Source organism: Scyliorhinus canicula, chromosome 11 (genome assembly GCF_902713615.1).
Source record: "Scyliorhinus canicula chromosome 11, sScyCan1.1, whole genome shotgun sequence".
Taxonomy (NCBI): domain Eukaryota; kingdom Metazoa; phylum Chordata; class Chondrichthyes; order Carcharhiniformes; family Scyliorhinidae; genus Scyliorhinus; species Scyliorhinus canicula.
In genome coordinates this window covers 41,409,767-41,432,470 of record NC_052156.1, presented here as the reverse complement: position 1 = coordinate 41,432,470, position 22,704 = coordinate 41,409,767, and the positions used below count along the sequence as shown (strand labels likewise).

General features: G+C 47.5%; 1 protein-coding gene across 1 annotated transcript in view; it reads left to right on the top strand.

The window, feature by feature from the left end:
- Nucleotides 1-22,704, top strand: part of dnah12 (dynein, axonemal, heavy chain 12) — a 385,091-nt gene that overhangs the window by 225,841 nt on the left and 136,546 nt on the right. The window contains exons 40-42 of the mRNA XM_038812830.1: nt 3,091-3,346; nt 7,517-7,816; nt 16,799-16,977. Coding sequence (XP_038668758.1) covers nt 3,091-3,346; nt 7,517-7,816; nt 16,799-16,977 — 735 coding nt within the window. The remainder of the gene's footprint in view (nt 1-3,090; nt 3,347-7,516; nt 7,817-16,798; nt 16,978-22,704) is intronic.

Sequence of the window (22,704 nt, the reverse complement as noted above, 5' to 3'; positions counted from 1 at the left end):
AATGATGGCTTGCTGCCCCTAAAAAACAAAACAAACAAAAACTAAAATTTTTAAAAATTAAAAAAAAAACAAACAACTCTCATCTTACAGAATGTAGCTGCCCTGTGGACCAACTGGAACTCCGCCCACCGACTCTACTCCCAGTCAGCTGCACTCTGTAAACCCCGGGCTCTCTTCAGGCTCTTTGAGGAAATAGAACATAGAACAGTACAGCACAGAACAGGCCCTTCGGCCCTCGATGTTGTGCCGAGCAATGATCACCCTACTCAAACCCACGTATCCACCCTATACGCGTAACCCAACAACCCCCCCCCCCCTTAACATTACTTTTTAGGACACTACGGGCAATTTAGCATGGTCAATCCACCTAACCCGTACATCTTTGGAATGTGGGAGGAAACCGGAGCACCCGGAGGAAACCCACGCACACACAGGGAGGACGTGCAGACTCCGCACAGACAGTGACCCAGCCGGGAATCGAACCTGGGACCCTGGAGATGTGAAGCATTTATGCTAACCACCATGCTACCCTGGAAATGTAGGAAATGAAATGAAAGGAGCACTTTGCTCCCCCTCACCTAACTCCCTCAGTCACCAAACTCTCACAATAGCATTCAAATGCACCCCAATTCAGCACTCAAGTCTGCAGTGTAAACTGGCTCACCTTTCTCCTATGACTCTAGCCTCTGCGAACGGGGGTGTGAAGGATGGGTTGGGGGGTTGAAGGGAGAGGGGTTGGAGGGAGGGTTGAGGATCGCATGGAGAGTTGGGGGCTGGATGCTCACATGGGGGTGAAAAGGTTCTGGGGGGAGTGGGGGGAGAGAGGCGGGGGAGGTGTCTACTCGCTCGTGTTGCCCGATGTAGGTTGTTGACCTTTTCCCGGCACTGGATGCCAGTCCTCCTGGTCACACTCCCGGCACTCAGCCGTCGCCACATCATCCCAGGCAGCACTGGCTGCCCTATGACACTCCAGACCCTTGGAGCAACAGAACATCGCTCCTGGCCTCCACTACATTTAGGAGCCTCCCCAGATCTGCATCCCCAAATCTTCGGGCCGGTCTCTTGTTGTGAGCTGTCTGGGGGTTGTGTGAGCTGAGCAAGTGATGCTTAAGTGCTGTTTCACCTTGTTAACGGGGGCTGCTGAGCACGGTGCTGGAGAATCAGCTGGCGAGCTTTCATTTGCGGCGAGAAGCCCATGGGGCCTCTGTAAATGGACTAATTAACGTTGAATAGCGTTGCCGGCTTCGCTGCACTGAGCGCCGGGAAGCTCGCGGGAGTTCCCACTCGCTACAACACTTGAAAATCTTTCTGGAGAAATGTGCCCATAGTTTTTATTTCTGGAGGTCCAGAGAAATACGTGGAGTGAAATTCGTTTTTGGAAGTATCGCAAAATGGGTTCGTTATGCATCAGCGGTCTGTTGGTTATCAAACTAAAATAAAAAGAATGAATTTAAAGTTCTATTTCTGATCAGTGACACTGTAATGTCCTTGCACCAACTATTGCATCACTGTGCTCACTGCTGTGCATTAAAAAGAGTGATATCCACTTGTGAGGACATAAAAAAGTTTAGGACATTTCCTTCATGTGCTATGTAACTGGTAAAATTTGTGCGTTTCATTCCCTTGATGGAGAATTTGTTTTATGTGTTAAATATACATCACAATTTGGATACTTTAATTAATGGGATTTTATGTTTAAATTGCTGTATAAAACATGCTGCAAATTTGAAAATCATCCCTCAAGAATGCTTCACTCAGGATACGACACTAGTGATAGATCCTTCAAACAAGGACATTTGGTAGAGGTAGCAATATTTTCTAGCAAATCTTTCTTTGTCCTGTTTATTTTGTTGTTATTATCTATTCTTGTGGTCACTGTCTCAACCTGCCAGAAATTACTTGATTTATTTCTTAAATAAAAATTATAATAAGGACTTGACTAAAGATCAGAATCTTTGAGGTATAAAAGAATGATTGCTTTTGCCACATCACTGGGTGTCTTTAAGACAGAGATAGATAGGTTATTGATTAATAAGGGGATCAGGGGTTATGGGGAGAAGGCAGGAGAATGGCGATGAGAAAAATATCAGCCATGATTGAATGGCGGAGCAGACTCGATGGGCCGAGTGGCCTAATTCTGGTCTATAATTATGGTCTTATGTAATATGTTTTTATCAACTCCTTAGCAAAATAGACTAATACTTTTCACCATCCCTTCATCAAAAAGTATTGTAGGTGGGATGGAGAGGAGTTTTGTTGAGGGGTCAGAACCCTGAAGTTGGGACCTGAAGTTGGCCTAAACAGAGTGGGCCAATGTGAATATTGTTGGATTGACCAATTAATAGCCAGAGGATCTAATTGAGGACATTGGATAGGCTCCTACTACTGAAGGGTCAACAGAGGCCTGTCAGTACGTAATGGAAGCCTGCTGATGCAGTTAAGGGAGAGGGAGGAAACTCAAGATCACAGAATCCCTACACTGCAGGAGGCCATTTGGCCCATCGAGTCTGCACCAACCCTCTGAAAGAGCACCCTACCTAGGCCCACTCCCCTGCCCTATCCCCATAACCAAACCTAACCTTTGGACCCTAAGGGGCAGTTTAGCATGGCCAGTCTACTTAATCTACACGTCCTTGGAAGTGCATTTTCAGTACTTTTAAAATCTTCAAGAATGCAACTGTCTTTGTAGAGGGGAGCAGGGTGTCCTGTGGCTGTTTATAAGTTTGCTGGTGACGATGGGGTGGAGTTGTTTAAATAGTGAAACGGAGTGCTGATCCTCACAGTCTGCAATTGAGGGGCCTCCTTTCACGGACTAAAAAGCCTGCCCGACACCGGAGAATTTCGGCCAGGGTAGAAGAGAAACCTCAATAGGCCTTAATGGCCTCAGTTGGCTACCTGCCACTTACAGGCAGGCAGTTGTTTTACCCATAACACAGCTTCCTTAAAAATAACCTGGAGGTGGGATAGTGTCAGAAAACCAGATGCTGGTTGGTGGCAGGAAATTCCAGATCTATTTGCTTCCAAATTTCTACCCTGAATCTGAAGGCATTTTGTAGGTCTCATCATTTTTATTTGTCTTATCTATTCCAGGTATGACCTGAAAGACACGAGTAAGATCACCTTGGTTGATATACAACTGATTTCAGCCATGGGCCCACCAGGTGGTGGTCGAAATCCTGTTACTCCTAGATTCCTGCGTCACTTCAATATTTGTACCATCAATACATTTAGCGATGAAACTATGGTCCGTATTTTCTCAAACATTGTGGCTTTCTACCTCCGCAACAATGAATTTCCGACAGATTTCTTTACAATTGGAAATCAGATCGTTAGTGCTACATTGGAGGTAAATATCTTGTGCATCTAGAGACCTAAACCCCCTCTTCGCCCCTCCTTCTTCAACCCCCTCATTGATCCTCCTCCATTAACCTCCCTTCTTTTAACTCCCCAATTGCCACACCAGTTCCTCCCCCCCCCCCCCCCCCACCCTTCATTCCCCCCACCACCCCTTTGTTCAGCCTTCATATCCCTCATGGAGGAGTTTATGATGCAGCACTGTACCTCCCAAAAAAATGAACATCAACCTATTCATGGACTTTCTTTCTAGCACCAATCAGGCCTCATAAAACACCAACAAAAAAAGGTGAGGATTTCAAAAGGCCTCACAGCTTTCAGAAAACAGGCTGAGGTGTATTTGGTTTTGATAGCCCTAGACTTAACCAATAACCACATTTCCATTGCATCTCTAGCACAGGCATCCAAGCACAAAATTGATCTATGAAAGCTGTTTTAGCAACAGAAACTGGGGAAAATGCTAATCAGTTTCTACCCTGAGTTATTTTGTAAACCGTTTAGAAATGTTCATGCCTATGAGATTGATTATACAGGCTTTCCTGGTTTTCAAAGTTAAGTACCTCCCCCGCAACCCCTGGCATCATTATTGTGACATCAATGATGGAAAATATATCCAATAGTATTTTGTATATTATGATAATGTGCCACCCTTGCTCATCACTTCCATTGAGGAATCTGAGGGACAATGGAGCTCATCCCGAACCCTTTTCCAACCATTGTGTTCAGGGAGAGTTAAAGCTTTAAAATGTAGTGCTAGGGACAGAGCTGAAACATAAATTTGAAATTTTGTTACATTTTTCTTATTTGATGTACTATAAATGGATAAATAAATAAATCTCTATTATTGTATTTCAGTATTAAGGAAAATGTCAGAGTCGATGATAAAGGATTTGATAACAGGACACTTAGTAAACATCAACAGTCAGACAAAGTCAACAATGGTTTTTATTTTTAAAAATATTTTTATTAACCTTTTTCAGTTTCTAAAGTACAAAAATAGAAACAAGAGTTAAAAAAACAAGCTAAATTACATAACCTTCCCCCACAAAAAAGAAAAAAAAGACCCCCCAACAATTAACAATATCCCCCTCCCACAATGGACAGGGTTCCAACTCGATATTCAGAATCGGCGACATGGTGTTGAAAAAGGAGACCCAAAACCCATCAATTTGGGACAGGACCAAACATGTATGTGTGGTTTGCTGACCCCCTCGAACAGCACTTGCACCTGTCCTCAACCGCCGCAAAGAAGCAACTCATTCCAGCTCTGATCAGGTGTGCCTTAAATACTACCTTAAACTGGTTCAAGCTTAGCCTCGCAAACGAGAACATAGCATTCGCTCTGCGAAGGGCCTCACTCCACACCTCATCCTCCAATACAGGCCCCAGCTCCTCTTCCCATTTGGCTTTCACACCCTCCACCGAGACCGAGTCGTCCACCAGAATCCGCCCAAATATACCGGACGTACCCTGAGCATGAAAGGATCCTCTCTATCAAGGAGGGTGGTAGAGACTCTGGGAATGCCGCGCACGTTCGTCGAACAAAATTTTGTATCTGAAGGTACCTAAATGAATCCGGGCCCGAGAGCTTAAACTTCTTTCAATTCCTCCAGTCTGGCAAACCGTTCCTCCAGAAATAGATCACATAATCTCTCCTTCCATACTCCAAACGTGGCATCCAAACTCTCCGGCTCGAACAGTGGATAGCACAAATGGTGCCAGCCTTGGTGCCGACCCCAGTTTAAAATGTTGTCGGAGACAACCGCCAGGTTTGACGAGTACTTTGCTGGTGCTGAATGGAAGAGAAGCCATTACCAGTGCATCCAAACTGGACCATCTGCACAACCCAGACTTCATCAGCAACCAGATAGACCCCAGTTCCCTATACCATCCTGTGATGATATGATCTGCATACTCGTCTGCCATTGGGCCAGAACGTCGGCTTACCATTGGCCCTGGTCGGTCATGTGCCTCTCGACCGATTGGCCGAGAGGCTGAGTTAACCACGCCTCTATTAACGAGGTATAAATGCTCAGACGCCTGACGATCGTCCCTTTCCACTGTAGACGATCGCAGAGCTGTGTTCTAGTCAATTAAAGCCAGACTTTGGTAAATCACTCGCCTCGCGTGCAATCGATGGTACATCACATCCCAAAACGACTTCATTAACAGCCCAGTAATAAAATATCAGGTTTGACAGCACGAGACCTACCGCCTGTCTATCTCTCTGAAGAACAACCCCTCGAATCCTCAGAGATTTTTCCGCCATATTAACTGTTCCACCCTCCCAAGGAATGATTTGGAAAGACCCTGGAATAAAAACAGAAATCTTGGTAAAATTTTATTTTTAATTGACTGGACCCTACCCGCCAGAGACAAAGGAACATTGTCCCACCTTTGTAGGTCAGATTTGACCTTTTCCACCAGGTTGGTACAATTCAGTTTACAGAGTTGGGCCCAATCTCGAGCCACCTGAACCCCCAGATACCGGAAGCTGAATCTGGCCAAGGGAAAGAGACTTCCTCCCAGACTGGCTCCATTCCCCAGGGTGCTGACCAGAAAATACTGCATAATTGGTTAGCAGACAGGAAACATTAGTAATAAATAGGTCCTTTTCAGAGTGGCAAGGGGTATCTAGTGGGGTACCGCAGGGGTCAGTGCTTGGGCCCTGATTATTCATAGTATATATCAATATTTTGGATGAGGGAGCCAAATGTAATATTTCTAAGTTTGCTAGTGACAAAAATCTAGGTGGGAATGTGTGTGGTAAGGAAGATGTAAAAAGGCTTCAAGGTGACAGTTAGCAAGTTGAATAAGTGAGAAAATACATGGCAGATGCAGTATAATATGGATGAGTGTGAAGATATCACTTTGGTAGGAAAAACAGAATGACAGAGCATTATTTGAATGGTGAAAAACTGGGAAATGTTGACGTACAAATGGACCTGGGTGTCCTTGTTCACCAGTCACTAAAAGTAAGCAGGCAATTAGGAAGACAAATGGTATATCGGCCTCCATTGCAAGAGGATTTGAGTACAGGAGCAAGGATGGCTTACTGCAGCTGTACAGGACCCTGGTAAAGTATTGTGTGCAGTTTTGGTCTCCTTCCCTAAGAATAGATATACTTGCCATGGAGGAAGTGCAGAGAAGGTTCACCAGATTGATTCCTGTGGTAGCAGGATTATCATACGAGAAGGAAATAGGTCAACCAAGCCTCTATTCACTGGAGGTTAGAAGAATGAGAGGGAATCTAATTGAAACACATAAAATTCTGACAGGGCTGGATAGACTGGGTGCATTGATAATGTTTCCCCTGTCTGGGAGTTGGGTTTAGAATAAGGGGTCACAGTCTAAGGTTTCGGAGTGGGCCATTTTGAAGTGAGATGAGGGGAACCTTCTTCATTCAGAGGGTGATGAATTCTGTGATAGAGAATTCAGAAGACTGCAGGACAAGTCACTGATGGAAATAGATTTCTAGACATTAAACGCATCAAGGGTATGGGGAGAAAGTAGGAGTATGGCGTTGAGATAGACGATCAGCCACAACCATGCTGGATGGTGAAGCAGGCTTGAAGGGATTCTTTGTTGCTATGTATTCCAGGTGTGATCTCAGCAAAGTTTTGTACAATTATAGAAATACTTCTCTATTCTTCTACTCCAACCCTTTGCAATAACTGTCAACATGCCTCTTGCTTTTTTAAAAATAAATTTAGAATACCCAATTCATTTTTTCCAATTAAGGGCCAATTTAATGTAGTCAATCCACCTACCCTCCACATCTTTGGGTTGTGGGGTCGAAACCTACACAACACGGGGAGAATGATCAAACTCCACACGGACAGTGACCCAGGGCCGGGATTGAACCTGGGACCTCGGCGTCGTGAGGCAGCAGGGCTAACCCACTGCGCCACCGTGCTGTCCTCATGCCTCTTGCTTTTCTACTTGATTTCTGTACCTGCATACTAACTTTTTGTGTTCATCGTACGAAAATCATCTGCTCCACCTGTTTTCCCACTAACATGTAAAGTCATGAAGTTGAATAAATTGAAGTGCTGCACCTATCTGGTAGATAATTAATTATACTTTTGTGAGAATAAAAATGAAGGTAAGAACACTATAATGTTCCAATGTTGAAATATGTTATCTTTTAACTCTTTTTCAGGTGTATAAAAAAGCCATTGAAAATCTACTTCCTACACCTACAAAATCCCATTACACCTTTAACTTGCGAGATTTCTCACGAGTTATCCAAGGCTGTTTGCTTATTAAGAAAGAATCAATTGAGAATAAACGTGTGTTAATTCGTTTGTTTGTGCACGAGGTCTTCCGTGTATTTTATGATCGCCTGGTGGATGATCTGGATCGTACCTGGTTATTTAATCTGATGAAGGCCATTGTGAAAGATCATTTCAGAGAAGGTTTTGATTCCATATTTGAGCATTTGATACATGGCAGCAGTCATGTGAGTCTGATTTCTTGATGATTTTAAAAGCTAGACATTCTGGTCACTTAAAGTGCCCTTTAAGTATTCTCACTGTGCCACATTGATATCTTCTTTTAATGTACTTTGATTTAATTACATCTGATATAATAATACTGTTTGCAGATACTTTTGTATATAAATATTTAGGTATTTAACTACAAGGGCCAGAAATATACGTCTAACATTTGGGCACACGCCAGTTTCGGAAAAGCGTAAAATCGTGTGAGAAGACATCGGGTCAGCGAGCCTGAAGCGTGCCCGCTGACTATCAAGAAGCAAATTAAAATTAATTAACCAGCAGTGGATTTAATGTGGCCTGTCTGCTTTTACCATTGGCGGGCAGGTCATTTGGCCAGGGAGCCTTTTGGTTTTACCTGCAACCTCGATCCAGGGAAGGATGAAATTCAGGAGTCATACAAAATTAACAAATGTGTCTGGGAATTATTGTCTCTGGATGATTAGACAGCTTCGACACTTGTGGCTCAGTTTTTCCAATTATATTTATATTTTACGGGTCCACAGCTCAACAGCGGTTGTCATCCTGAGGGAACACATTGGTGTCAGCCCGTACACTCCTTTTTCTCGGTACCCGCAATCGCTGGCAACACTCAGCCTTTCACAGAGTGTGTTTCATCTGAGGCCCCCAGATGGTCGTCCTCTGGGCAGGGTGATACCCTGGCACTGCTGGTGCCACCTGCGCACCTTGGCTCTGCCAGCTGCATATCTTGGAAATGCCAGGCTGGCATTTTGCCCATGACGGGGATCGGCCCCAGGGGTGCTCTACCCGTATGAGGTGGGGTGTAGGCAGGGCCTGAGGACCTCCTTATTGGTGAGTTAGGGCTTTGGGGGATCTAGGGGGGTCGTATCGGGGGAGGTCGAGAGATCGGGGCCCCATTTAAAAATGGCATCCCAATCTCCGCCTGCACTGATGAGGTCTGGTGAGCGGAGTTCCTCAGTGCAGGAAAAGGAACCAAGTGCGGCTGTGACAGAGCATTCCCCATTGAGGTCCTGATTAATAGTATGGTGTTTCTCGGCGCTGCGAGCACCAGGAACACCCGGCTAAATGCACTCAACGTGAGACTCTCTTGCAATTCTATTAGATTGCGCCATATGTATTTCATATATACCATTTGATCCTTGTAATTAATTATTAACAGAAGAGCTTGGCCCTTGCAGGGAACGTGAACACATTGTCCAATTTCATAATTGTCTAATTTACAAATGAAAATATAGGGCGTGATTCTCTGGAAAGATTTTTAAGTGTGGTAGTGAGTGGGAACTTACGCTTCCCGGGGCTTGGCCTGGCGAGGCCGGCAACGCAATAATTGATACACTTGACGAGGCTCCACAGGCTTCACACCGCAAATGAAGGCTCGGCAGTGCTGACCAGTCCCCCGCTAACAAGGTCAAGCAGCACTCAAACAGCACTTGCACAGCCAGCCACACTCAGCTCGCAGCAATGGCACCGAGACATCCGTCCCAAGGAGACCTGGGGAGGCTCCAAAATGCGTTTGAGGACAGGAAGGATGCCCTGTTCCCCCGAGGGTCTCAAGGGTGAGCCACAGGACATCCAGTGCCACCTGGGATGAAGTGGCAGTGGCCATCAGCTCAGGCAGCTTGACCGGGAGGACTGGTCTCCACTGCCACAAGAAGGTCAATGACCAACACTGGGCAGCTCGGGTGAGTCGATACCACACTCCCTCCACCACCCTATGAACCACGCATGCGGCAAACAATGCCCTCTGTGTCTCCCACAATCGCTGGGAGAGGGCCCAGACTGCGGTGGGATGCCAGACATAAGAATCCTCATGACTTTCAAGGAACGGGCCCTGGAGGTGCCAGAGGTGTTGAAGACAGAGTGGTCTTCAGAGGTTGTCGCATGCTGCGGAGGTGAGGATCCACCAGGCCCCACCCGGAGGACCTGTTACACGTGAGTTATTACTGCCATGCAGACTGATCCATCCTTCCTATTGACGACATATCAATTCTCCCGCAGGTCGTCCAGCCAACAGTGCCGGCCCATCCGAGTGGCCTCATCCCCCACAATGTTTGTGGTAAGGCTTCTGGGGCACAATTTGATGAGTACCACACATCGGTGATGTACATCAGGTGGAGGCTGCCAAGCCCAGGCAAGACAGCAGTCGGAGGGTTGCTGGATCCCAAGTCCCAGCTGGGACCCAGCCAGATGCTGAGCCTCTGGACCAGGCTATCCACGAGCTGATGGAGATGTTGGGGATCGGCCGGGACATTCAGAGGGAGATGTGAACCCAGTAGGTTCATAGCCCATTGGAGGAGTCCCAGAGGCACAGCAGATGTCACTGGCAGTGCTTGGCACTGAGGCCAACACTGCTAGGGTGGCGACCGCAGTGGAGAGCCTGGTGCACAATGTCAGCAGCATTAGTAGAGGTGTCCAAGGCATCGCGCAGTCAGTGACGGCCATGGCTGAGGGTCTTGGCAGAATGTCCGACTGGCTGCGAATGTGACCCATTACGAGGCTGACCTTGATGAGATGCTGCAGGACATGTCCCACTCTCAGATGGAAACAGCCGAGGCGCTGTGGATCTTGTCCCAGTCGCAGGTGGGCATTGCTGAGGCAAAACTCCAGACATAATTTTCAGTGATTCTATTCCCTCCAAAGGACACAGGGCGCGATTCTCCGCCCCCCACGACGGGTCGGAGAATAGCGGGAGGGCCTTCCCGACATTTTTCCCACCCTCCCGCTATTCTCTCCCCCCCCCCCCCCCCCGCCCAGCTCCCGACACGAATCGCTGCCGCCGTTTTTTTTACGGCCGGCAGCGATTCACAGCTGATAGATGGGCCGAAGTCCCAGCCCTTTACGCTGTTTTTACGAACGGCAAACACACCTGGTCTGGCCGTTCGTAAAAACGACGGGAACAACTCGCTTTTTATAACCATGGCACCGATTGGCACGGCAGTACCACGGCCGTGCCAAGGGTGCCATGGGCCCGCGATCGGTGCCCACCGATCGCGGGCAGAGGGCCCGATGCCCGCGCACTATTTCTCCTTCCGCCACCCCGCAGTATCCATTCGCGGGGCGGCTGAGGGGCATCCCGGCCCGCGCATGCGCGGGTTTCGCGCAAATACGCGATGACGTCATCCGCGCATGCGCGGGTTGGAGTCTTCCAATCCGCGCATGCGCGGCTGACGTCATATGACGCGTCAGCCGGCGCTAACTCTGGCAAGCGGGCTTAACGAAATTCGTTAAGCCCGTGATGCCGGAGCTTACGGCGTCGGGCTGCTAGCCCCGACCGGGGACCAGAATCGGTTCCCGGTCGGGAAGGGGCGCGCTGGCATCAAACCCACCCGGGTTTGACGCCAGCCTTACGATTTCTCCTGTTTTGGGAGAATCGCGCCCACATTGCTTAAGTCCCTGCACATGGCAATCTTTACAATCACTGAACCTACATGAACTTCTACTTTTATGTTGTAATGTTGATATTAAGAGCCCCTCAAAATGTTATATTTTCTAACGAGGTATATCTGGGTTTTTAATGTTGTATCAGGTCATAAATGATGCTGAACAACCTCTCTTTACATTTAAAAAAAATTGAATAAGATGTTTCAGCTTCTACTATGCATGTCCCAATCTTTCTTGGTTGCTTTCCAAAAACTAATAGATAATTGTCATAATATACACATAAGTATATGATGGTGCAGAGACTCACACTGACTGACACACTGACTGACACACTGCAAGACCAACCAACACACACAACACAGCAGCCAATCACCAGTTAGGGCGCGGTCACTATAAAACCAGAGGGCACTAGTTTTCCCGCTCATTCGGGATGCAGCCTCTGAGACAGACAGAGCCCACAGTCAGTAGCACAAACATCCACCATGTGCTGGCAGTATAGCCTGGTCAGGTTAGGCATAGGTCTTCAATCAATCTAACATAATGTCGATCCACAGTGCAAGTATGTTCAACAGCTCTTAAGTTAGTAAAATAGAGTTGTACTATTACAAGTGTTGGTAGCCTGTCTATGTTACTGCTAAGGTAAATGCAGTCTCCACAGACCCAGAGTACCCAACACATCATGGTACCAGTACGTGATGTTAGAGTTTAATAGACCTACCTTCAAGTGATCTGCCTTCCACCAGCAATCAGCCATCCGGTAGTATGGACAGTGTCCGCCCTCCACCGCCGCTCCGCGTCACCGCCAACCTCGGTGCGAACTGGAAAATCTTTCAACAACGATTCCAGCTTTACCTCGAAGCTACAGACCTGGAAGCTGCTTCAGACGCCAGGAAGATTGCTCTCTTCCTTTCCACGGCCGGGGACCATGCCATCCACATCTTCAACTCTCTCACTTTCGCTGAAGGTGAAGACAAGTCCAAGTTCAAGACAGTCCTGCTCAAATTCGACAGTCACTGTGACATCGAGGTAAATAAAAGTTTTGAGCGCTACCTTTTTCAACAGCATTTGCAGTGTAAGGATGAACCTTTTCAATCTTTTCTCACCCACCTTCGCATCCTCGCGCAGTCCTGCAATTACGGCTCCATCTCCGATTCGATGATCCGTGACCAGATCGTTTTCGGTGTGGAATCAGACCCCCTACGCCAGCAGCTCCTCAAAGCTAAACAGCTTACCCTTGTGATAGCCATCGAGACCTGCGTTCTGCATGAACACGCCACTAACCGATACTCGCACATTCAAGGGGCTGAAACGGCGCGGCAAGGTCCCCACGAGCAGAGCGGGTGCAAGCCATTAAACAACTCCAGGGCCTAAGCCTGGATGAGGACGGCCATTTCATACGCTTTTCGCGGACTCCCGCGCATGTGCGCACTGACCGAGGGGACAGCGACGCTGAAGATCGCACTGTGCAAGCGCGCACCACGTATGACTACACCGCGCATGCGCGGTGGCGCACCGAACGTTCTGACGTCATGAAGTGCGGTAACTGTGGCTCCACCCATTTAAAGCGGCAATGTCCTGCAAAATCCCAACGCTGTCTCCAATGTGGCAAGCTTGGCCACTATGCTGCCTTATGCAGGTCTACTCAACTTACTACCTCTCGTCGCTCCAAACAGCCACGCAGGGATGTCCAAGCCATCCAGCCACCGGTCAAAGATTGCAACTCTGACCTGATTCCGGACCTTGACACCCTAAAGCACCATTTCGGGTGGGCACCATCACCAAACACAAGATGATCCCGAAGACAAAAGCCAAGTCTCTCCCAATATTCAGCATTGATCCAGACGACGAGTGGTGTGCCACCCTCACGGTCAGCCAATCCCGCATTCGCTTCCGCCTGGACACCGGCGCTTCCGCCAACCTCATTGACCTCGAAAGCCTCCATGTCAAGCCTACTATCCTACCATCAGCCTGCCAGCTTCTGGACTATAATGGTAATGCCATTGCTGCCAGCTTGAAGTGTCACACCGGTCATTAAAGGCTAACATGCGATTCGAAATAGTGGGATCCTCTAAAGCCTCCCTGCTCGGTGCTCAAGCGTGCAGACTCCTAAACCTTGTCCAAAGGGTTCACCCCCTGTCACCCGCTGAAGCTTCTGCATTTCAGGACGGTGACTTTCAGGCACAGCTGAACGCCATCATCAACCGATACCACAGTGTATTCGAGGGCATGGGCACACTCCCATACACTTATAAAATCTTGTTCAAACCGAATGCCACACCTGTGGTGCACCCACCTCGCAGGGTACCAGCACCCCTCAAGGACCGCCTCAAGCAGTAGCTGCAGGACCTCCACGACCAGGGCATAATTTCAAAAGTTACGCAACCGACTGACTGGGTCAGCTCAATGGTGTGCGTGAAAAAAACCATCCGGCGAATTACATATATGTATTGATCCCAAGGACCTCAACCGCAATATTATGAGAGAACACTATCCCATTCCAAAGCGTGAACAACTCATCTGCGAGAAGGCTCGCGCCAAATTTTTCACCAAGCTAGACACATCCAAGGGGTTCTGGCAGATCCAACTTGACGCATCCAGTCGGAAGCTCTGCACCTTTAACACCCCATTTGGCCGGTATTGTTACAACCGGATGCCATTTGGCATCATCTCAGCATCGGAGGTGTTCCACAGAATAATGGTGCAGATGCGCGGTGCGGTCGTACGTAGTGCGCGCCTGCGCAGTGCGGTCTTCGGCCTCGCCGTCCCCTCGGTCGGTGCGCGCATGCGCAGGAGCCCATGAAAAGCGCGCAAAATGGCCGCCCTCATCCAGGCTCAGTCCCTGGAGATGTTTAATGGCTTGCACCTGCTCTGCCTCATGGGGGCCTTGCTGCGCCGTTTCAGCCGCTTGAATGTGCGAGTATCGGTTAGTGGTGTGTTCATGCAGAACGCAGGTCTCGATGGCTATAGCAAGGGTGAGCTGTTTAACTTTGAGGAGCTGCTGGTGTAGGGGGTCTGATTCCACACCGAAAACGATCTGGTCACGGATCATCGAATCGGAGGTGGAGCCGTAATTGCAGGACTGCGCGAGGATGCGAAGGTGGGTGAGGAAAGATTGAAAAGGTTCATCCTTACCCTGCAGATGCTGTTGAAAGATGTAGTGCTCAAAACTTTCATTTACCTCGATGTCACAGTGACTGTCGAATTTGAGCAGGACTGTCATGAACTTGGACTTGTCCTCACCTTCAGCGAATGTGAGGGAGTTGAAGATACGGATGGCGTGGTCCCCGGCCGTGGAAAGGAAGAGAGCAATCTTCCTGGCGTCTGAAGCAGCTTCCAGGTCTGTAACTTCGAGGTACAGTTGAAATCTTTGTTTAAAGATTTTCCAGTTCGCACCGAGGTTGCCAGTGATGCGGAGCGGTGGGGAAGGGCGGACACTGTCCATACTACCAGATGGCTGATCACGGCTCAGTACTGACCAGTGCTCAGGTTTTCTCCCACAGTCCAAATCGTGCAGGTTAGGTGGATTAGCCATGATTAATTGCCCTTAGTGTTCAAAAAAAAAGTTAGGAGGGTTTTACACCATGGCCACCACCGGAAGTCCAGCTCCTGTAGCTCTGATTAAGACTGTTTTTGGCCGGTTCCAGTGTCCTGTTCCTCTTGCATGACACCTAGTGGTCGGAGGCTATATATACTTGTTATTTCCACTGTTAGTGCATATCATTACACATAGGATGCATTAGAGTGGTAAAGGCAGAATATACCGCTTCACTGAAAGGACTATTGGGTAAAGATTTGTATCAGGGATGATAGAAGAGGGTTGTGTAGTCAGATTAGTTTTGAATTGCTGTTATAAAAACATGATGAACCTCAATGACTTGCTTCTGCACTGTGGTCTTTATGGGGTGACTGCGGTACCATGCAAATGATTGTTAAAGATAGCAGTTGACATAAATGTTTTTAAATTTTAATTATCAAAGAATGTAGGCCTGTCTGCGAAATCGCAAGTGTGCCTGAAGAGGAGCATATTCACGTAACTCCACAAGGGGCTGGTTTAGCTCACTCGGCTAAATCGCTGGCTTTTACAGCAGACCAAGCAGGCCAGCAGCACGGTTCGATTCCCGTACCAGCCTCCCCGGACAGGCGCCGGAATGTGGCGACTAGGGGCTTTTCGCAGTAACTTCATTGAAGCCTACTCGTGACAATAAGCGATTTTCATTTTTCATTTCAAATTAGTCTAACTGACAAAAGCAGCTATTTAGCTACTTGAAAAATAAGTTTCCTCAATAATTTATGGTGCAAAAGTTGTCGCACGTGGACTTGCTATTATTTTAATACATGCTAGAGAATGATAACTTTAGTTTCACAGCATCACGTTATCACAGCTGTACCACACACCAAAGACAGCGGGCAGATTCTCTGATAATGGGGCTATGTCCCCACACCCACGAGAAAACGGGCGTGAATCACTCTGGAGAAAGTCCAGAGTGATTCTTCATTTTGCAGGGACCGAGCAGGGCCCTGGAGTGCCCCTCTCTTTTCTGGCTGCCGACACGGGCCCTGCACTTCCGGCCGCGGGTCCGCGCATGCGCAGGCGGCCTCGGGCAACATGGCGGACCCACACTTTGGGCCGGCCCCGACAATATAGGCCCCCCCGAGATCACGCCTGCCCGGGTCCACAGCCGCCACTCCGAGCTCCCGCTGGGTGGAACCATGAGTGAACCACACTGGCGGGAACTCGGCCAGTTGTCGGCGGAGAATCGCCATGGGGGCCTCTTTCAATGGCCCCTGACCGGCGCCGCGTTGACCGTGTGTCCGATTGGCAGCAATTTCTCCGGCCCCCCGAGAATCGCGGGAGCGGCGTAGGACCCAATCGCGGGTCTGACGCCCATTCTCCGCCCCTGCAGCGCGGAGGCTCAGTGAACCCTGGCCAGCGTTTCCCAGTCTCAGTTTTTCTTCTGGAACCTGAAGTTGTCATCAGTGCAGGCGATGGCAATGCTGGTGTTCCTCATCCACCTTTAACCAGCAATTTTCAAATACAAAAATTACAGACAACCTCAGAGACACAAGTCTTACAGATATTTGGTTCCACCTGTGAATTTGCATGTCTTTGTAAGCTGTAGCGAGTTTTATGATCTGGAATTGACTGGCTGAAAAGTGGTGAAAGCAGATTCAATAATAACTTCAAACATGAATAAAATAGATATTTGAAAAAGAACAAATTTCAGTGCAATGGGTTAAAGAGCAAGGTAGTTGGATTAGCGAAAAGCTCTTTGAAAGAGACAAGATCTTCTGAATCACTAACAGTATTTTAATTATTTATCAATGCAGTAAAAAATATTGGTGTTATGTGCGACCAGGTAGATTGTAGTGCATACAGCTACCTCATTGTGAAGTGTGATTTCTTGAAGGAAGCTTACGTGGACCAACTCTTTGCAGAGAGGATTTCGCATTCCTGTCATTTTTACAATATTCATCATACAATATCTCAAGGCATAAACCTCAAAATTCTCTGAGTTATTTGTATTGTTCTTTGCAATGTTTCTGAATTTTATGTGATAATTCGACAATTCATTTTACTGTAGGTCACTGAAGAGGATTTGAGGAGCCTGTTGTTTGGTGACTACATGAATCCTGATTTGGAAGGAGATGAACGATTATATGCAGAGGTTCCCTCAGTTAAAGAATTTAATGAGGTGGTGCTGCTTTGCCTAGAGGAGTATAATCAAACACATAAAACACAGATGAATCTGGTTATATTTAGGTAATTTTTACAATACTTTCCCTCATTTAGAGCATAATGTCTGCTTTTTTGCATGCTGAGACAAGTTGCTACTTGATTTTTGCCACCCTTCTATGGAGAAACACTTGGGCAGGTTTTTCATATACTGAGTGCAGAAATAGAGGCAGTCAGGCACAATGCTCTGTTGGCAAGATTCGTAAGAATAGGAAAAGATAAGTCCTGAAAACCCACCAGATTTGAGAATGAGGCTAATTAATGCTAACAAATTCATTGTCAGCTCATTGAAAATCAATTTGGGATTTCCATGCTGGGTCAGGAACAAACAAGGTGCACGAAGGCAGCAGCACAGTAGGTGACCAATCTTGGCTACCATCATCACCTTCTTCAGCCAATTAGGGATGGGCAACAAATTGGTGGTGTACTTAGATGACGTTCTGGTCATAGGGACTTCAAAACAAGAGCACATTGCGAACCTAGAAGAGGTCTTGCGGAGATTCTTTATTGCTGAGGTACACCTAGAGAGTGAAAAATGTGTTTTTCAAGCAAATTAAGTTACCTACTTGGGCTATCGGGTGGATAAAAAAGATTTACATCTGGTAGAGAAGGTAAAGAGGTGACACAACAGCACAGTTATTAGCACTATTGCTTCACTGGGCAGTCGGGGCAGAACCTTTACCCTCCGTCATCCTGACCTGTGGAGCATGAAGATTCTCTTGCTCCAACTGCTCCCTTCATCCCGACCCACTTCTGGTCCATGGATCCATCTACCAGCCCACCAGTGGAGTTGAGTTTTTCTCCAGTCAGCCCTACACCATTTTTCTACAAAACATCCACCCTACAAATGGGGAATAGGTCTAAAAAAACAGCCTTGAGCGGGAGCTGCCAAATGTGTGACCATGCACACCATGGATGCCACCGGACGTCCTAAACCAGATCATCCATGACCTTATTGAATGGCAGAGCAGGCTCAAATTCCGAATGGCCTACTCCTAAGCCCTATGTACTTATATAGTTAGTAGGTATGTCCATCTACCCTTTCTTGAACGGCTGTCACATTTTCCACTTTCAAATCCTCTGGCACCATACCGCCCCATCCCCAATTTCTCGGGAAGAATGGAAGAATGGACTTCTTTTAGTAACCCTAGGATGCAGGCTATTCCTACCAGCTGACCCATTCACTCTTAAGCATAGCCAGCCTGTCCAGTACCATCTCCAATTCCATGGTAAACATTGATACAAAGTGTATATTAAGCATTCTGGCCTTCCATGACCCTCTAACTGTATGTCATCCTCTTTATCTCTAATAAACCTCTCCTAACTTCTTATTATCTGCTTACTGTTTACATGGCAGTAGATAGTTTTTGGGTTTCATTTTGGGTTAACTGTCTTGCTTTTCCCAAATTCACTATTTGCCAGTCTTATTTTCATATTCACTCCACCTCTCAGCTTGATATATTTGGAAGAGTTCTCGCTTCAAGATGTCACTAATATGGGGTGCGATTCTCCCCTACCCGGCGGGGTGGGCAGTCCCGGTGCCGAGGAGTGGCGTGAACCACTCGGGCGTCGGGCTGCCCAGAATGTGCGGAATTCTCCGCACCTTCAGGGGCGAGGCCGCGCCGGTGGGGTTGGCGCCGTGCCAGCCAGCATCAAAGGGCTTGATGCCATGCCAACCGGCGCCGAAGGGCATCCGACGGCTGGCGCGAATTTGTGCATGTGCGGCAGCGCCAGCGTATGCTGGTGGTGCGGAGGGAAAGAAAGAGTGCCCCCACGGCACAGGCCCACCTGCAGATCGGAGGGCCCCGGTGCCAGATCCCCCCGCACTCCCCGGAGGCCACCCGCAGAGCCAGCTCCCACCGGTAAGTACCTGGTCTAATTTACGCCAGCGGGACCGGCCTGAACCGCTCATCCCATCGCGGGCTGGAGAATCGCCGGGGGCCGCTATCAGCGGCCGCCGACCAGCGCGGTGCGATTCCCGCTCCTGCCAAAACGCCGGAGAATTCGGCAACCGGCAAGGGCAGGATTCACGCTGCCCCTCGGCGATCCAGGTCGGAAAATCCCGCCCATGAATTTTGTACCCTCTTTTCTAATTTCATTATATTCTCTTTCTATTCAAGGGTCCTAGCTTTGATTCCCTCATCTTTTACCCTTGTTGAAATGTAATTGTTGGAATGGAATTGTTCAGGCCTGTGCCCGAAGCATCTTCCCCTTAAAGGTCACGCATTGTTCCATTGCAGTTTTTCCTGTCAATCCTGGTTCCACTTTATCCAATAGATCTTTTCATCCTTTTGATGTTAGCCCTTTTCCAATTCAGAACTTCTACTTTAGATTCTTCTTTTCTCCATTATTAATCTAAACCTTTTGATCATTCTTACCCACAGACACTTGGCCACCCTCATTCACTCGTATCTCCAAACCCAGCAATGCTTCCTTGCTAGTTAGACTGAGAACATGCTGATCAAGGCAGTTCTCTTCAATATATTTTAAAATTTCTCCCCTTCCTTACCCAATATTTAAGTATTATCCTAATCTGCCAAACTCTACCCGCACCTCAGAGACTGCAGCGGTTCAAGAAAGCAGCTCACCACCACCTTCTGAAGGGGAACTAGGGATGGGAAGTTAATCAAATTTAAAAATCAATATTTAGGTAATTAAAGTACTCCATCATCACTACTCTAGAGATTTTGCATATCTCTGATTTTGCAGAATATTCACTCTTAACTCCCTCTCTCTATTTGGAAACCTTGGGCACAATTCTCCCAAAGATAGACAAAGTGCCGACGCCGGAGTGAAAACCGGAGTGTTTCACTCCAGCGTCGGATGCCGCTCCTTGCCCCCTATTCTCCCACCCCCAGGGGGCTAGGAGCGGCAGCGCCTAAATGACGTCACCCGTGCATGTGCAGGTTGGCCGGCGCCAACCCGCGCATGCGCGGTTGCTGTCCTCGCCGCGGGCGCCCCGCAAGAATGGAGCATTGGTCTTGCGGGGCGGTTGAGGGAAAAGAGTGCGTCTTTTAGAGCCCTCCTGAGCACCCTCCTGGTGCTCGATCCTCCCTCCCCCACAGACCCCATACACAGTGGTCGCGCGCTGTTCACGCCGGCAGTGACCAGGTGTGGTTGGCGCCGGCGTGAACCAGTCGGATTAGGCAGGCCGCTGGCCCATCCGGGCCAGAGAATCACCAGTCGACCGTTAGGAACGGCGAGCACCGATTCTCCGAGTGGCCTGTCGTAAAATGCGACACGCCATTTTGGGGGGGGGGGGGGGGGGGGGGGGGGGTGGTGGTAGAGTTGCGTGCGGGTGCCAGGGCGGCGTGGGGTGAATCGCCCGGCACTCCCGCGATTCTCCCACCCGGCGTGGGGGGTCGGAGAATCGCGCCCCTTTAGAATACCCTCAGTAAACTGTTTGTATCCTTTTTCTTTCTCAATGTGAACCAATTGGATTTTGTCTTTGCCCCTTCAAGGCCAATTCCCTATCCAACACTACAATAGTTTCCTTTATCAGTACTGTCACTCCACTTTAGTTTTCTTCTCTAGCTTTTTTGAACACTTTGTATCCGTGAATATTAAGTGCCCAATCATCACTACATTTAAGCCACATTTCTGTTATTGCCACTAAATCATTTTCATTCCTGCACCATGTCTCAAGCCACACATTAATCCCCTTATATTCCTATGTCTACTCTGGTTAGTGCGTGGCTTAAGGACAAACCCAGATATTACCACCATTGAATTCTTACATTTTAATTTTCTTCCTAACTCATAAAAATCCAACTGTATGACTTCTATGCCTGTTCTCTCTATGTCATAGGTACCTAGGTGTACCAGAACTTCTGGCTCATTCCCTTCCCTTGTAGAATATTCTGCATCCTTTTTGTGATGTCCTTATCCTGGAAATAGGGAGGCAACACATAATAGTAATCTTTAATAATAATCTTTATTGTCACACGTAGGCTTACATTAACACTGCAATGAAGTTACTGTGAAAAGCCCCCAGTCGCCACATTCCGGCACCTGTTCGGGAGAATTCATAATGTCCAATTCACCAAATAGCACGTCTTTCGGGACTTGTGGGAGGAAATCGGAGCAACCGGAGGAAACCCACGCAGACACAAGGAGAATGTGCAGACATCACGTGGAACTCACAATGACAGTTAGAAAAATGCCTGTCTGTCCAACCTAACAACAGACTCTCCTATAAAGACTGCATTACTACAATATTAATTTTTATTCCTGTGCAGTCCCTTGCCCATTAGTGGCATAGTCTGTACTGCATTCCTTCAAGATGTCATCACTCCAAACTCCTCCAAAGCTAAGTATCAGTTTGAGTATGGCACAAACCCTGAGGACTCCTGTACCTCCTGCCTCTTCCTGCTCTTCCAGATGGCCATCTCGGTTATCCTGAACTTTCTCTGCCTGTGGAGTGCCCACTTCCTGGAATGTATGACCCAGGAAACTCCTATTCTTCCTGATGCTCCACTACTTCTCAAACTATGGAATTCTGAGCTTAAGCTCAAGCAGTTGAAGACACTTTTTACACATATGGTTCCCCCAAGACACAGTGTGAACTGAAGTTATCACATGGTGCATGAATTGCAAGCAACAGATCTCAGCTGCCCATCCATGATATAAGAAAAAAATCTGTTTTCCTCTCTCAATATTGGTAAATACCTTGTGTAAATTATTAATTTTAATCAATGCCTCTAGATTTGCTTTGTGTCAATACTCTTAATACAACCTTCTGTTATACTTACCCCAACAGCAATTTTCTGAATTAGTTTAACTACCTAAACTATAAACTTAATACAGATTTTTTTTTGTTCCTGTTCTTCAGTTTCTTTTAAAAGAAGGGTAGTGGTTTAAATTAATACTTGTGGTGAATGTAATATAGATGTATATATGTTAATTCACACTGTCTTTGTAAGCGCAGTAGCGCTATCCTACCACTAGGGGGAGTAGCGCTGGGAGCACTCAGGAACTTGTACTGGGCTCCACCCTTGGCTCCGCCCACGATTCCTCCCCCTAGTGCAGCTGTATAAATACCCTTGTCCAGAGTCAGCCTGAGTTCACTACGTGTTCATCGACAGGTAACAGGCTGGCTCTGAAGTAAGTCGATTAAAGCCTAGATTCACATCGGAAACACGTGTCTGGTGAGTTGATGGTTCCATCAATACTCACCAACCTGCTGTCCTCTGTCATTATTCCTTGTGTTTATGGAAATACATCGATCAGGTCTGCGCTGTTTCTCCACTTTTTAATTTTTTCTCTGCCAGTATGTCCCTCGCTCTTTTTTTCACCACTATTTTAACCTCTGCTGTGTGCTGCTATTCTCTCTGCTCAGGTCCAGAAAATCCTTTTGGATATATTTTAAGTTTTTCTGACAAATTGTTTTACCAGCATAGGTTTAAGTTTGAATTATTGAAGTATCCTCAAAGTGCCATTTGTTTTTAAAATAGGTTTAACAACAGGCTTTTTCCCAGGATTGGGGATCGAGAACTAGAGGACTCCGGTTTAAGTTAAGAGTGGTTGGGATCAATGGGAAGATGATGAGCAATTTACACAGAGGGTGGTACGTAGTGGAATGAGCTGCTGGAGGAAGTGGTTGAGGCAGGGACACTGACAACATTTAAAAGGCATTTGGACAGATACATGGATAGGAAAGGTTTAGCGCAATATGGGCCAAATGCAGGCAAATGGGGTTGGCATGGATCAGTTTGGGCCGAAGGGCCTGTCTCCGTGCCATAGATTCTATGATAC